We start from the raw sequence: 13,034 nt of genomic DNA on the forward strand, positions 1-13,034 counted from the left end.
TTACTGATTTCCGACTATTGAACCCATTTAGTATAAAAAATGTAGTAATACAAATAAAAACAATAATATTAAATTTATATGATAATATATTCTCTATTATTAATTATTTATTATTAAAGTATAACAATTACAGTTCATCAAAGCCATAAAAATTATTATAATATAATAATTATAATTACTAATTTTATCAATAACTTTATTCATTGTAAACATGTTTTCTTTTTCAATGAAATGAAATTATTTTCCATTACGACGTCAATTCTATATAACCTTAATGAAGGTTTAGTGAAGGAATTCGCTTTTTAAATAGCTATGAGAAAACAACAAATGGATTTAATGAAGAAAAAAAAAAAAAAAAAAAAGAAAATCAAAGCAAAAAGGGAATATTTACCTTGCATACGGATTTATTGGCTTTAGCTTCCATTGCCATATTACCTTATCATATATTGATAATATTTTCACTGATAATTCATTAGATAAAAACAATCAATTAATTAAAGATAAAGATTCAGGAAAATGTATTATTTTAGCCCAAAAAAAATCATGTTATCAATTAATACAATCAGGAACTAAATTTTTATAATAATTTTTGTCAAAAAATTATAGTTTTCTTAAAAAACGCGAATTTTTTGTTTCAAATTCTTTTAATTAAATTAATTTTTATTTCAATACTTTTTATTTATTTTTTAATTAAATTTTAAGAATTTTTTTTTTCTAAATTAATTTCTTTCTCTATTATTGAAAAAAAAATATTTTTTAAAGAAAAAACAGTTTCACTGACATAAAAAAAAGTATTTCATTAAATTTCGACATTTCTTTTTATTTTTTATTTTAATCAAAGAACACTTTTAAAAAATAAAAAATTTTATCATCTCTACCTAACAGTCAAAAAATCACATTTGTTCTAATTTTAATATCTATTTTTCATAATTTTTTTTTTTTTTTCAAGTAACTTAATTTATTGCTCTTTATATTGTTGTAGTTTCTGTTATGGGTTCTGTTGTTGTTGATGTTGTTGGTGGTTCTACTGTAGTCGTAGAATTATTACAAAGTTGGGCAAAGCATTCTTTGGTTTCTTTGACAATATTATTTATTTTATCTTTAGCTTTGTCACTTGAATCAGTGAGACATTTATTAACAGTTTGAACAACTTGTTCAATAATAGTTAATGCTCTTTTTGTAAATCTTTGCACTTTTTTCTCATAGGTTACAACTTGCACTTCTATTTGTGGAATTCGACAATATAAACATAATTCTTGAGCATAACCAGTGAGATTTTGACAAGCCACATCTCTCACGTAGATTATCGTCATTTTTGTCTCCTCCATCACCTGAAAATTTATTTCATTCAAATATATAATATAATTACATTGAAAAAAAAAAAATTTATTTCATTCAAATACTCGATTACTTATGACTATTATCAAATAAATATTTACTTGAAGCAAATAATTTTTAAATTAAATAAATTTTATTTGTACCAACAATTTTTGTATTTCAAACAAATACCATTTAATTGTATATCAAAAAATAATTATTTGATACAAATAAATATTTATTTGATAATAGTCAAGTAATCGAGTATTTGAATCAAATTTTTTTTCAGTGTAATATAAATTTTAAAAAGAATGAAAAAATAAATTTTATTTACCTGTAATAATAATAATTAATAACAAAAAAAAATTATTATTATTTTAAAAGTGAAATAAAAAAAAGTAATAATACCTTTATATATTGAATCAATTCTTTAATAATCGTTTTTATTTCCACTTCGGAACGATTGCGACATGTTCCAAAGGAACCACAATCGTAAACGATTATATATTTTAATTGATTTACAGCAGCATCTAAACATAAATCTACATTTATATTTTCATCTTCGGCTGCGTATGTATCGGCCTCTTCCTGATAACACGAAAAATTCCGTAAATTCTGTATACAATTCAGCAAAATTTCATATATAATTCTACAAAAATTCAAAAATAAAATATAATTTTTAAAAACTATTTTTCTGTAATATAAAATTTAATTAAAATTTTAATTATCAATATCAATTTGTTTATAAAACAAATTAATTTTAAAATTTCGTTTTGGTGAAAAAATAGTTTTTTTTTAATATATTTTATTCCTGAATTTATAATTGTCTTATTTATTATTAATCAATAATTTTTTGTTTGCCTTTTCTCTTTGAAAAAAAAAGCAATGTCATTTTTTCATTTTAAGATTTGTTACCTCAATTTGTTTATGTGTTGTTTGAGTTAAACTTGTCACTTCTTCGAGTAATGATATTGTCTGATTATTGATCTTATCTCTTCTGGAATCCACCTCATTTTCTTTAAATTCTTTCACATTTTTATATATAATATGTGCCCTGTACCATAATTCATTTAATTGTTCTATTCTTGATTCTACTGTACTTAAAGCAAAATCCACCTTGAAAAATCAATTTTCTTTTTCATTATATTTTTATAAAAAAAAATTTAATGAAATTCGACATTCACTTTTGCCCATATTCTTCTTTCATCTTTCATTATTTATCTACTAACTATTTTTATTAACAGGCTATCAAATTCCCAACATAATTTTTATAAAATAAATAAAACCCCAAAAATGAAAATTCATCAATCATGATGATCGATATATGATTAGTTATCAAATTTTCAATTTATAAAATAAAACAAAAATAGAAAAAAAATTTAAAAAAAAAAAATAATTAAAGAATTATTAATTAAATTCTATAAAGCAATTATTAATAAATAAATTTAATTATTTTTCCCAAAAACAAAAAAATTATTCAAACCATTTATTTATATTTTACTCACTTGAAGAGCAGCTGAAGCTAAAAATAATAAAAGCAATGCGGACTTCATAGTTGAATTATTATAGACACATTAATTGACTAGTATTTAACAAACAAGGCTATTTTGTGAGATGTCCCTTTCTTTTATATTCTATCTTATCAACTTGGATAAAGATCAACAATTAACTGATAAAAAATTACTTCAAACTTACATTTACAACGCATAGTATATATTTTTGCTATTATTATTACTGAAGAATGCCTTATTTGAGAAAATGACGTACTAATGTGCAAAAAAAAAAAAAAAAAAAAAAAAAATTCCGCAAAACAGAGATTTCTTAAATAAAAGAAACATTTCATAAACAAATATTGGTCAATGTGATAAAATAACTGGTGAGCAAACATGACATTTATAAAAGTTTGACAAATTTATCATATTCATGTCACTTGTCAATATACAATTGTAATTCCGGGTACAATTTTTTTTTTTTGGAACAAATTATTTCAAAATTAAAATTTTTTTTTTTTTTACTTCCAAACTTATGGGAAAAATTGTTTATATAAATTAATTTATAAAAACAACTTGAAAGTTTGCTCTCAATTATTATTCCAAAAAAAAAATATATACGACGAATAATTATTTACAATAAAAAATATTTCACATTTATTTATTTCAATTTTTTTTTTCCTTAAATATAATATTTTTGACGCTCTCTGAAGAAAGGGACCTTAAAAGCAAAAAAAAATTATAGGTTATGTTTTGGAATTTTTAAGTGAAAATACACAAAGAGGATAAATTTTCAATACAAATTATTGATATTTAAGTCTTTATTACATCCAAAGTATTAAAAAAAAAACTGATTTTTATTTTATATAAATAAAAAGAAACATTTAATCAAGATAAAACTATCGTAAACATAACCTACAATTCGTTTGCTTCTATAAAGTCCCTTTCTTCAGAGCGCGTCACATTTAGATTATTATATATTTGCTTCATTTATTTTGTAATATTTAAATGGTTTATTATTAATTTTAATCAATAAATTATTATACTATAGTTTTAATTAATTATTAATTAATCTATCCTTATTTATTCTTAATTATTTATTATTATTTTAATTATTATTAAATTATTTATATTATTCATATGAATAATATATATTTTTTTAATAATGTTATTAATTTATTATTCATATTATTTTCTATATTATATTACACAATTGTTTTTTTTTGACATTTACAAAAAAAATTGAATTTTTTCATCAAAATAAAGAAATCAATTCCCTACTATACAGATACATATGTGTAGAAAGGTTAGTCGTACTTTAGGGGCTCAAAGGGGGAAAAAAAAGTAAAAATTGTCAAATTTATGAAAATTATTTAAAAATGCATAAATAAAGTCAATTTTCAATTATCTTAAACGTTAACGTATTTGAAAATAAAAATTTTAATTATTGTGATAAATAAACAAAAAAAACTTTTTTAAATTCAGAAAAATGTTTTACCGACCTCGTGGGAAAAATTGATTTATAATTACAAGCTCGTGCTGCTGTCTCGCGGCTAATAAACGAACTACTGATTGGAAAAATGAAAATACAATTTATCATTTGAAGATAAAAAAGATGTCTAAAAAAAAAATTTGAATTCAATAAAAATCTAATGCATTCTTACTTTTGGAAAATTTGATTTCTTTTTGGACATTTACAATTTACGGTTCTTTATTTTTTAGGTAAAATTATTTATTATGAGCAAAATATAATTTTACATTTTTTTTTTTATTTTACGTATTGATTAATTTAAAAATATTACAAATGTATTAGAAATGTTATTATTTTTACTCTTATTTTTTACTATGTATTATTATAATTATTTTTATTATCATTATTACTTTTATTATCGTTAGTATTTTTATAATCAATAATTAAAATTTTATTATCATTATTATTTATTATTATCATTATAAAAAGTGTAAAATATATAAAATATTTTGTACTTTAATTATTATAATTATAATTTATAAAAATTTACTCAACGAGTTCTTATGCAAGCGGATTTTTTTTGTGTTAGTGGATATTTTTTCATAGCAGTGCCGTACATTATATTTTGTAGTTTTTGTAGTAAAATAAAATTATCACGAACAATGCGAGCTTGTCTTTCACGTTCTAGTTGCAATTTTTTGGCATCAAATAAAACGTGTGGTCTTCCTTTGGGAGGATTCATATTCACTGTTGGAGTCGCAAGTCGCACCTACACATAATAAATTTCATTAGGATTTTTTTACTTCAAATTTTGAAATAAATAAAATAATAAAAATACAAAATATATTTTTTAAATAGAATAAAAAATTTCGACTGCCTTCATATAATAAATTAAATTAAGAGAAAAAATTTACAATAAAACAGGATAAATTATGAAATAAAAAAAGAAGATATTTTTTCTAATGTATATACTTACTTTACTACGATGAAACTGATAAGCTTCAAAATATCCAACAGGAATTATTTCACGTTTAGAAAATTTATTTGCACTAGTCGGCATAGTGTCAATATCACATTCACTTGAACACAAGTCTACACTGTTTATTCGATACGTGTACATTGTCCTGCAATGTGTCTCTCTGGGCAACCAGTAGAATTGATTTTATGTAAATGCTCATACTGTGTATATATATATGAGAACAGAAAAAAATATTCTTAAATTAAGAATAAATTTTTCGCACCTATTTTAGAATCTTTCAAATGCAATTTACTTATTTCTATATTCATTAAATTTTATTTTTAAAATAAAAAAAAAATATTCTACATTTAAGATTATATTTTGCATTATTCTTATATTGAGAGGGTAATATAAATTCTACTCTGAAAATACGAATATCCATTGTGATTTGTACAAATACTCTTATACTGAGAGGATAATATACTAATAATAAATTCTATACTCTTAAAATAAGAATAGGCACTTATTTGACATTTTAATTCTCAAATTCAGTACTTTTAAACTGAGTATAAACTGAAAAAAATATAATAAAATTTTGATTCTCTCACTCGGTAGTATTTAATAATATAAGAAGATGATATCGATCATTCCGAGTCAAGGATTAAATAAAAAATAAAAACATTATTCTTTACGTTTCAATGGCACAGCCATCCTCTTCAGAAACTGAAAGTTTATTACAAAATATAAAAAAATTTTTTTATAAAACTTTAAAACATTTGTAAAAAATAAAAAAATATTTCTTATAAAAAAATAAAATTAAATGGCTAAATTTTAAAATTAAGAATAAATAAATAAATAAATAAAATTAAGAATATCTTTTTGGCGGCTATTTAAAAATATTTCCCACACAGAAAAAACCGTAAACTGAAATTAAGATTATATTCTTGACGCCTATTTAAGATTATTTTAAACTTAAACTCAGTATCCTATATTATTCTTAAAATAAGAATATGTAATTAAATTCAGTATATATTATTCTCAAAATAAGAATCAATACTGTATTTAAGGATTAAATATTTTGAAATAGACGCCAAGAATATATTCTTAATTTCAGTTTTCAGTTTTTTCTGCGTGTATGTATTTTATTCTTAAAGTTAGAATATAATATTCTTAAAATAAAAAATAATTCTTAAATTAAGAAATATTCTACATGACAAAAGAAAATATTCTTAATTTAAGAAACGTTTCTTATTTTAAGAATATTATATTCTAACTTTAAAAATAAAATGCATGGGAAATATTCTTAAATAAACGCCAAGAAGATATTCTTAAAATTAGAATATAATTTTTCAGTGTACTTTTAAAATAAGATTACATTCCATATTATGCGCAATAATTAGAATAATTATTCTTATTTTAAGAGTATACATTGAAATGAAAAATAAATTCAATGAAATTGCAAATTCCTCTCTTTTCCATGAAATTTAATTTTTTTCCAAGAAAGCAAAATTTATTCTTATAAATTCAGTATATTTAAAAAAAAAAAAAAATTTTTGTCTTTCTTTATCCAACTTTTATTTTTAGAACATTGTCCTGATTAAATTATATGGTATTTCTTTATAACAATGACGAAAAGTAGGGTAAAGGATTAATGCACATACATGCACACAAATAAAAGCGTATACGCATCATATGCATGTGAAGTGGATTTCCACCACTGTGTTCCGAAAGAGAATGTATTCTGGGATTGGCGTTTTCTCTGGACCAATAGCGTTTTACACGAGGCGGAGAATGTCACCCCTAAAAACGTGTTACGACGTCCTCTTCAACAAAAAAAATAAAATAAAATGAAAAAAAACGTCCCCTAAATAGACTCTTTGAATAGATTCGTCAAAATGAAAACGTAAATAATACATATATATATAAATTCCCTCCCTGAAAGTGTAATGAATATGGAACATGTTTCATTGTATGAATAAAGAAAAATACAAAAGAAAAATAAATAAAAAATTACCAAAAATATCGTTACGTACACCCTAAAAAATGTAATCTCATATTTAGAGGAAAAATCCTCTTCTAATATCCTCTCAATTTTTCCTCTTAAAACAAAAGTATTCCACTTGAATGTAGAATATTTTTATTCTTTGGTGACTAATAATAAAACAAAACAATTTTTTTGAGGTTCTGATGTCAAAAACATTGAATTAAAGTTAAATAAATAAACAAATCTATTAATTAATGTAAGTAATTAACTATAAATCATTAATTATATTTAATATTTAATTAAAGATATTTAATTTAGCGCATGATAATAACTTTTCTTTATCTGTTTATAACCATAATTGTCAAATTATATGCGAGAGGAAAATCCTCTCAAGTGAAGACTATTACTTTTGATACAATATATAAGAGGAAAATATGCATCAAATTAAGAGGAATTCGCTAGAATCAAGATTACTTTTTTTAGGGTATATGTTTGAGTAACAAAAAAAAATTATATTTCCCCAAAAGAGAAAAAGAAAAGAAATATTCGAAACTTTTGGATTAGTATATAGAAATTTAAAGAGCAGCACTTGAATGTGACTTTTGGAGAGAAAGGGTTATAAAATTTTGCCAAGTAAGAAATTTTGTATATAAATTATGAAAGCAAGTGTATATCTGTATACAAAATCTTAAATCATATTTTCTATACAATATTCTCGTGTAGGTATATATGTATATATATATATACCTTGTGTAGGTAAATTTAACTTTGGTGGAACTAAAACATGTCTTATAATCTCTCAAGAATGGACACTGTCATAAAACAGATAATAAAATCCACTTTAAGGTTGATCTTTACAAAAACTTTTGCGAGGTCATGACTAAAATCTAAGGAAGTTGTCCTTTCTGGTCAAATATTGCTTCGCTGATTTATTGACAATATTCTGTTGTGAGGAAACTTTAGGTTAAAATTTTTTTTCTCTCCTACACTTTTGCACTACAAAAACAATTTTTTTTTTTAGCAAGAACCTATATTTATCTTCACAAAAAAAAATTCCAACAAAACAAATTGTATTCTGAAAGTAAGAATAAATTCTTAGCATAAATTCTTATATTTTCGTCTCATTGCTATAAATTAAATATAAATAATAGTCCACGTAATACTCTTAAAATAAGAATATATTTATTTAAAATGTATTACATTTCACAGAAAATTAAAAGGCATTAAAATAAGCTGCAACGCTTCTTATTTTAATCCAATTTTGCTTATTTTAATACCAAAATGGATTAAAATAAGAAAAATTGGATTAAAATAAGAAGCGTTGCAGCTTATTTTAATGCCTTTTAATTTTCTGTGTTACCTCAAAAGCCAATATCAATTTTAAATTTTTGAATTATTTTTATTTTGTCAATAAATTTATAGAATATATGTATATATATATTGCATTTAAAACAAATTGCATTGAAATATTTTATAAAATATGTGTTTATTCACTCCGAAAAAAATTTGTTTGAAACAACAACATTTTTTTCAATCAACAAAGAAAATACATCTCTCGAAATCTGAATTAGTGAAATGTTGCTAATTTTTTTGAATTAATAAGAATTTTCATTACTTTTTACACGGACAAAAAAAAAGTTAGCCATATTAGCTAAAATTTAGCTATTGTAGCTAACCCTATTTGCTATTATATGGACAGAAATTTTCGTTAGCTAATACAGCTAAAAATTAGCTACTATAGCTAAAATAGTTCTGTAGCTAAAAATTAGCTATCCATATAATAGCAAACTCATTTTTCTCCGTGTAGTCACTTTTTACTAAAACTTTAGTAAAAAAATTTGAAACTACTAAATCAAATAGTAATATTTTACTAAAAATTAATAAAAATTCTTACTAATGTGAATTAGTAGCTCACGTTTCACTAATTCAAATTTAGAGAGATACAGTTATAACCAAATTTTTTTTGAATCAACCAAATGTTTATTTGGCTCAATCAAATTCTTTCTTTGTCAGAAAAATTTATTTAAACAAACATAACGTTTATTTAAATAAAATAAATATTTATTTGAACCAAACATATTATTTGAAATAACAAAAAAATTGGGTTAATATTAAAAAAAATGCTATATTATTTGTTTCAAACAAAACTTTTCTTTAAATGCCGTATATTATTTATTCTTTACTGCGAATATTCTACTTTTTGTTACTAAAATGTTTAATACATATGCTGTTCATAAAAAAATTTCATACTCTAAATCTGAAGTAGTAAAAATTTCAACTCAATCACGAATTCAATTTAGTAAAAAATTTAACTAATTCGAATCACTGACTCTTCTGCTTTTGAATTAATTAAATTTTATTAATTCAAAAGCAAAAAGTGAGTCACTAATTCAAATTAGTTAAAAATTTTACTAATTCAAATTTATAGAAAGCACTTTTGTAAAAATATGACTATAATTGTTAGTAGAAAACTAGACTATAACTCATTTATTAAAATTAAATTAAATTAATAATTAAATTAATAACTAAAATAGCCTTACTAAATAAATTAGTAGTTTTATACTAGCAATTATCATTTTTCACTTTAAGAATTTGTCAAAAGTGACTAATTCAGATTTAGAAAATAATTACACAAAAAAGAAAAGTAAAAATTTTACCTAATTTTAATAACTGCCTCGACTTTTGGTTTTGAATTCACACGAAAAAAAAGTAGAATTTTTACCCCAAAATCGGTATAAAAATTACCTGCAACAAATTTTATCCTACTTGAGGGCGCCACCGTCTATGTTAATTAGCATTGGTGAAAATTACCCGCAACAAAATTTACCCAGCGTTTTTTCTGTGTTAGTAAAATTTAACAAATAGTAGAAAAAATTTTATTGACGATTACTAAAATCCGACTAATTAATAGTAAGAAAAGAAAAATTTTTTTTACCAACTAATGAGTAAAATTTAACTAATTCAAAGACAAATTAAATCACGTATTCAAAATTAGTTAAAATTTTACTAACTTTTTATAAATTTATAAAGAAAAAAAAATAAATTTTTTAAAGAATTAGTAAAATTATTTAAGTAACATGTAAAATTAGTTACAAAAAAAGGAAAAAAGTACTTTATGACATTATTGTATCAAATTTTCGAGATTCGCATGATTATATCCTTTTGTGAAATTGAGTATAAAGTTTAGAAAGAAAACGTATATGTATATGTTGTCAAAAAAGGTATATATATATACACAGTATAAGAGATAAATGGGGGGATTCGGTTGGTAACGCGTAACGTGCAATAAGGGTCGTCGATCTTAATCGTGTAGAGAGATCTTAACAATGATCCTCTCAAATGGATGAGCCGAGCCACTCGAGAGCCGATGAAGGTCTTCCCAAAGGGGATTTTCAGGGTGTTTTATGTTTGTATCTCATATGAGACACATACACATATACATATATGAGAGAGGGGTCTGTGACACGAGTTGCATCTCATCCCCCATCTGGAAATATTTTGACCAATCGGCAAAGTTACATTCATCTTAAACGTTTCAATCTTATAAAATATAATAAACCTGTGTTCAATTTTCATTTTAAGACGTTATATATATACGTTGTCTGTCATCAAATAGAGTCCTCTTAAATTGAGAGGATTAATTTTTCATAATCTTATACATCAAATGTAAGATTATTTTTTAATTTAATCGTTTAAAAAAACAAACTAAAATCATAAATAATTACAAAAACATTTGTAATAAAATTGAAAATCGAAAATGTAGTAAATTTTACTGATGGGATTATATATCATTTTTACTATAGATTTTCGATTTTGATAGTTGGTTATCAGTAATCAATGTATATATAATTACGGTTATACACTGAAAAAAAATTCTGGTTAGGCTATATTTAACATTACTTTCTAGTTATGTTAAACAGAATTCTAGTTGAATTAACTAGAATTCTCGTTAAAATAACCAGAATTCTGGTTAACCTAACCAGAATCAAAATGTTAAATATACCCTAACCAGAATTCTGGTTATTCTAACTAGAATTTTTTTTCAGTGTAATGGCAGTTTTATCATTCAAATAATACATTTTTGTAAAGTAAATTAAAGTTTAGTAGATTTGCAAAAATCTCTAAATCCAAATTAGTTAAAAATAACTAATTGTTAGTAAAATTTTGACTATTTGCTTTAACAGTTAGTAAAAACTAACTAATTTTTGGTAAAAAGTAACTAATTTTCAGTGGAAAAATATAGCTAAATATGAATTAGTTAAAAATACCTAAAATCTTGGTCGACTTTTCGCTTCAGCAAATGGTAAAAAATAACTAATTACACACGAAAAAAAAGTAGAATTTTTACCCCAAAATCGGTATAAAAATTAACTGCAACAAATTTTATCCTAGTTGAGGGCGCCATCGTCTATGTGAATTAGTACTAATTTTAACAACTAATTTTCAATGGAAAATAATTTTTGTTTAAAATAGTCATAAAAGAAGTCAAAACTGATTGAATTAGTTACAATTAGTTATTTCAACATAACCTAAAAGTGAATTTAACTAATAATTAGTGATTTTTAACTAAAAAATTAGAAATATTACTATTTGAATCAGTAACTGATTTTTTGTTATCAAATTAGTTATTTTTAACTAATTCAAATTTACACCCAGAGAAATGATTTATTTGAACCAAATAAAATATATTTGAGTTAAATAAACGTATATATTTGTCTCAGAGCCTACTAACTTATTTATTTGGCGTAAATAAAAATTTTATTTGTCAGAAATAAATTTTTCTTTGGCTCAAATAAATTTTTTATTTCAATGAAATGAAATATATTTGCAACAAATAAATAAGTTAGTAGGCTCGGAGACAAATATACCATTTTTCTGAGTGTAGATGGAACAAATTCATACATTTTCATCTATTACAAAATACTCTCATTTTGTAAAGAAATAATCTAAAAAATAAATGAAACAATTTTAATCGTTGAGGAATTTTAATTTAGCAAAAATTCTCATTCAATCGAATTTTATGTGTTTCGAATTTTTAAATGTCAGAAATTCCAATTCACTGAATTTTAATTTCACCGAATTTTTATTTTTAGGAATTTTAATATGTACGAATTTTTAAGACGCCGAAATTACAAATAGCCGGAACAAACAAATAGACAGAAAAATTTCGGCGCAATTTTTCAAAACAGACCAATCACGATTTTCTTGATAATTTCTAATTGGTCAATTTTAAAAATTGCGCCGAAATCTTTCTATTAATTGCGTTTGTTCGGCCATTTACAATTTCGGACAAATGAAAATTCGGCGTCTTAAAAATTCGTACAAATTAAAATACGGTAAATTGTAATTTCTGTCATTTAAAAATTCGATTAATTAAAAATTCGATTAAATAAAAAATCATGTAAAGAAAATGCGTATAAAATAAAAATTCTGCTAAACAAAAAATTGGGTAGCTAAAAATTTTGATAAGTAAAAATTCGTATAACAAAAGAAAATCTGTCAAATTTTAACACGAAAATTAAAAATTCGAATTAATGATTTCTATGGGAAATTCATGCGCCCCAAATTAAATTCGTAATTTTTCATCTAAACCACCCTCACAATAAAAAATTAAAATCATTCAAAATTCACCATTTTGAAATTTCCATATCTAAACATATCAAATCAAAAAAGAAAAAAAAGTCAGAAGAAGAAGAAGAAGAAAATTACAGAAAAATGTTTACTTCACCATGAAAATGGGAAAGAATGATTGGTTCAAAACTACTATAGTCATCGATGGTGGGGGGATCATGGGGCGGTACCAGGGCGTGGTAA

At 22.8% G+C, this 13,034-nt stretch overlaps 3 protein-coding genes across 4 annotated transcripts in view; all 3 read right to left on the minus strand.

The window, feature by feature from the left end:
• The window catches only part of LOC127288415 (uncharacterized), a 261,749-nt gene that overhangs the window by 194,598 nt on the left and 54,117 nt on the right, over nt 1-13,034 (minus strand). The window lies entirely within an intron of this gene.
• Nucleotides 69-2,957, minus strand: LOC127288456 (uncharacterized). 2 transcript variants are annotated; one of them, XM_051315922.1, is made up of 4 exons: nt 2,823-2,957; nt 2,233-2,433; nt 1,726-1,905; nt 69-1,331 (listed from the first exon to the last, which is right to left on the minus strand). In XM_051315922.1, the coding sequence occupies exons 1-4, from the start codon at nt 2,868-2,870 to the stop codon at nt 969-971; spliced, it is 792 nt and encodes a 263-aa protein (XP_051171879.1). In that variant the 5' UTR covers nt 2,871-2,957; the 3' UTR covers nt 69-968. The 2 variants fall into 2 exon arrangements, with proteins under 2 accessions (XP_051171879.1, XP_051171878.1); XM_051315921.1 differs by having other exon boundaries at nt 1,726-1,932.
• LOC127288458 (uncharacterized protein CFAP97D2-like) lies at nt 4,773-5,400 on the minus strand. Its single transcript, XM_051315924.1, has 2 exons — nt 5,255-5,400; nt 4,773-5,047 (listed from the first exon to the last, which is right to left on the minus strand). Exons 1-2 carry the CDS (start codon nt 5,396-5,398, stop codon nt 4,829-4,831), a joined length of 363 nt encoding a protein of 120 aa, XP_051171881.1. The 5' UTR covers nt 5,399-5,400; the 3' UTR covers nt 4,773-4,828.

Source organism: Leptopilina boulardi, unplaced genomic scaffold, assembly GCF_019393585.1.
Source record: "Leptopilina boulardi isolate dan_hultmark-lab unplaced genomic scaffold, ZJU_Lbou_2.1 LbouV2_386, whole genome shotgun sequence".
Taxonomy (NCBI): Eukaryota; Metazoa; Arthropoda; class Insecta; order Hymenoptera; family Figitidae; genus Leptopilina; species Leptopilina boulardi.

Bases quoted from the DNA above. Each gene is read 5' to 3' on its own strand.
- LOC127288458 (XM_051315924.1), bottom strand. From the start codon at position 5,398: ATGTACACGTATCGAATAAACAGTGTAGACTTGTGTTCAAGTGAATGT. The intron at 5,048-5,254 runs GTAAGTATATAC...TATTATGTGTAG, and splicing joins ATCAGTTTCATCGTAGTAAA to GTGCGACTTGCGACTCCAAC.
- LOC127288456 (XM_051315921.1), bottom strand. From the start codon at position 2,870: ATGAAGTCCGCATTGCTTTTATTATTTTTAGCTTCAGCTGCTCTTCAA. The intron at 2,434-2,822 runs GTGAGTAAAATA...TGATTTTTCAAG, and splicing joins TAGCTTCAGCTGCTCTTCAA to GTGGATTTTGCTTTAAGTAC. The intron at 1,332-1,725 runs GTATTATTACTT...ATAAATTTTCAG, and splicing joins AATTGATTCAATATATAAAG to GTGATGGAGGAGACAAAAAT.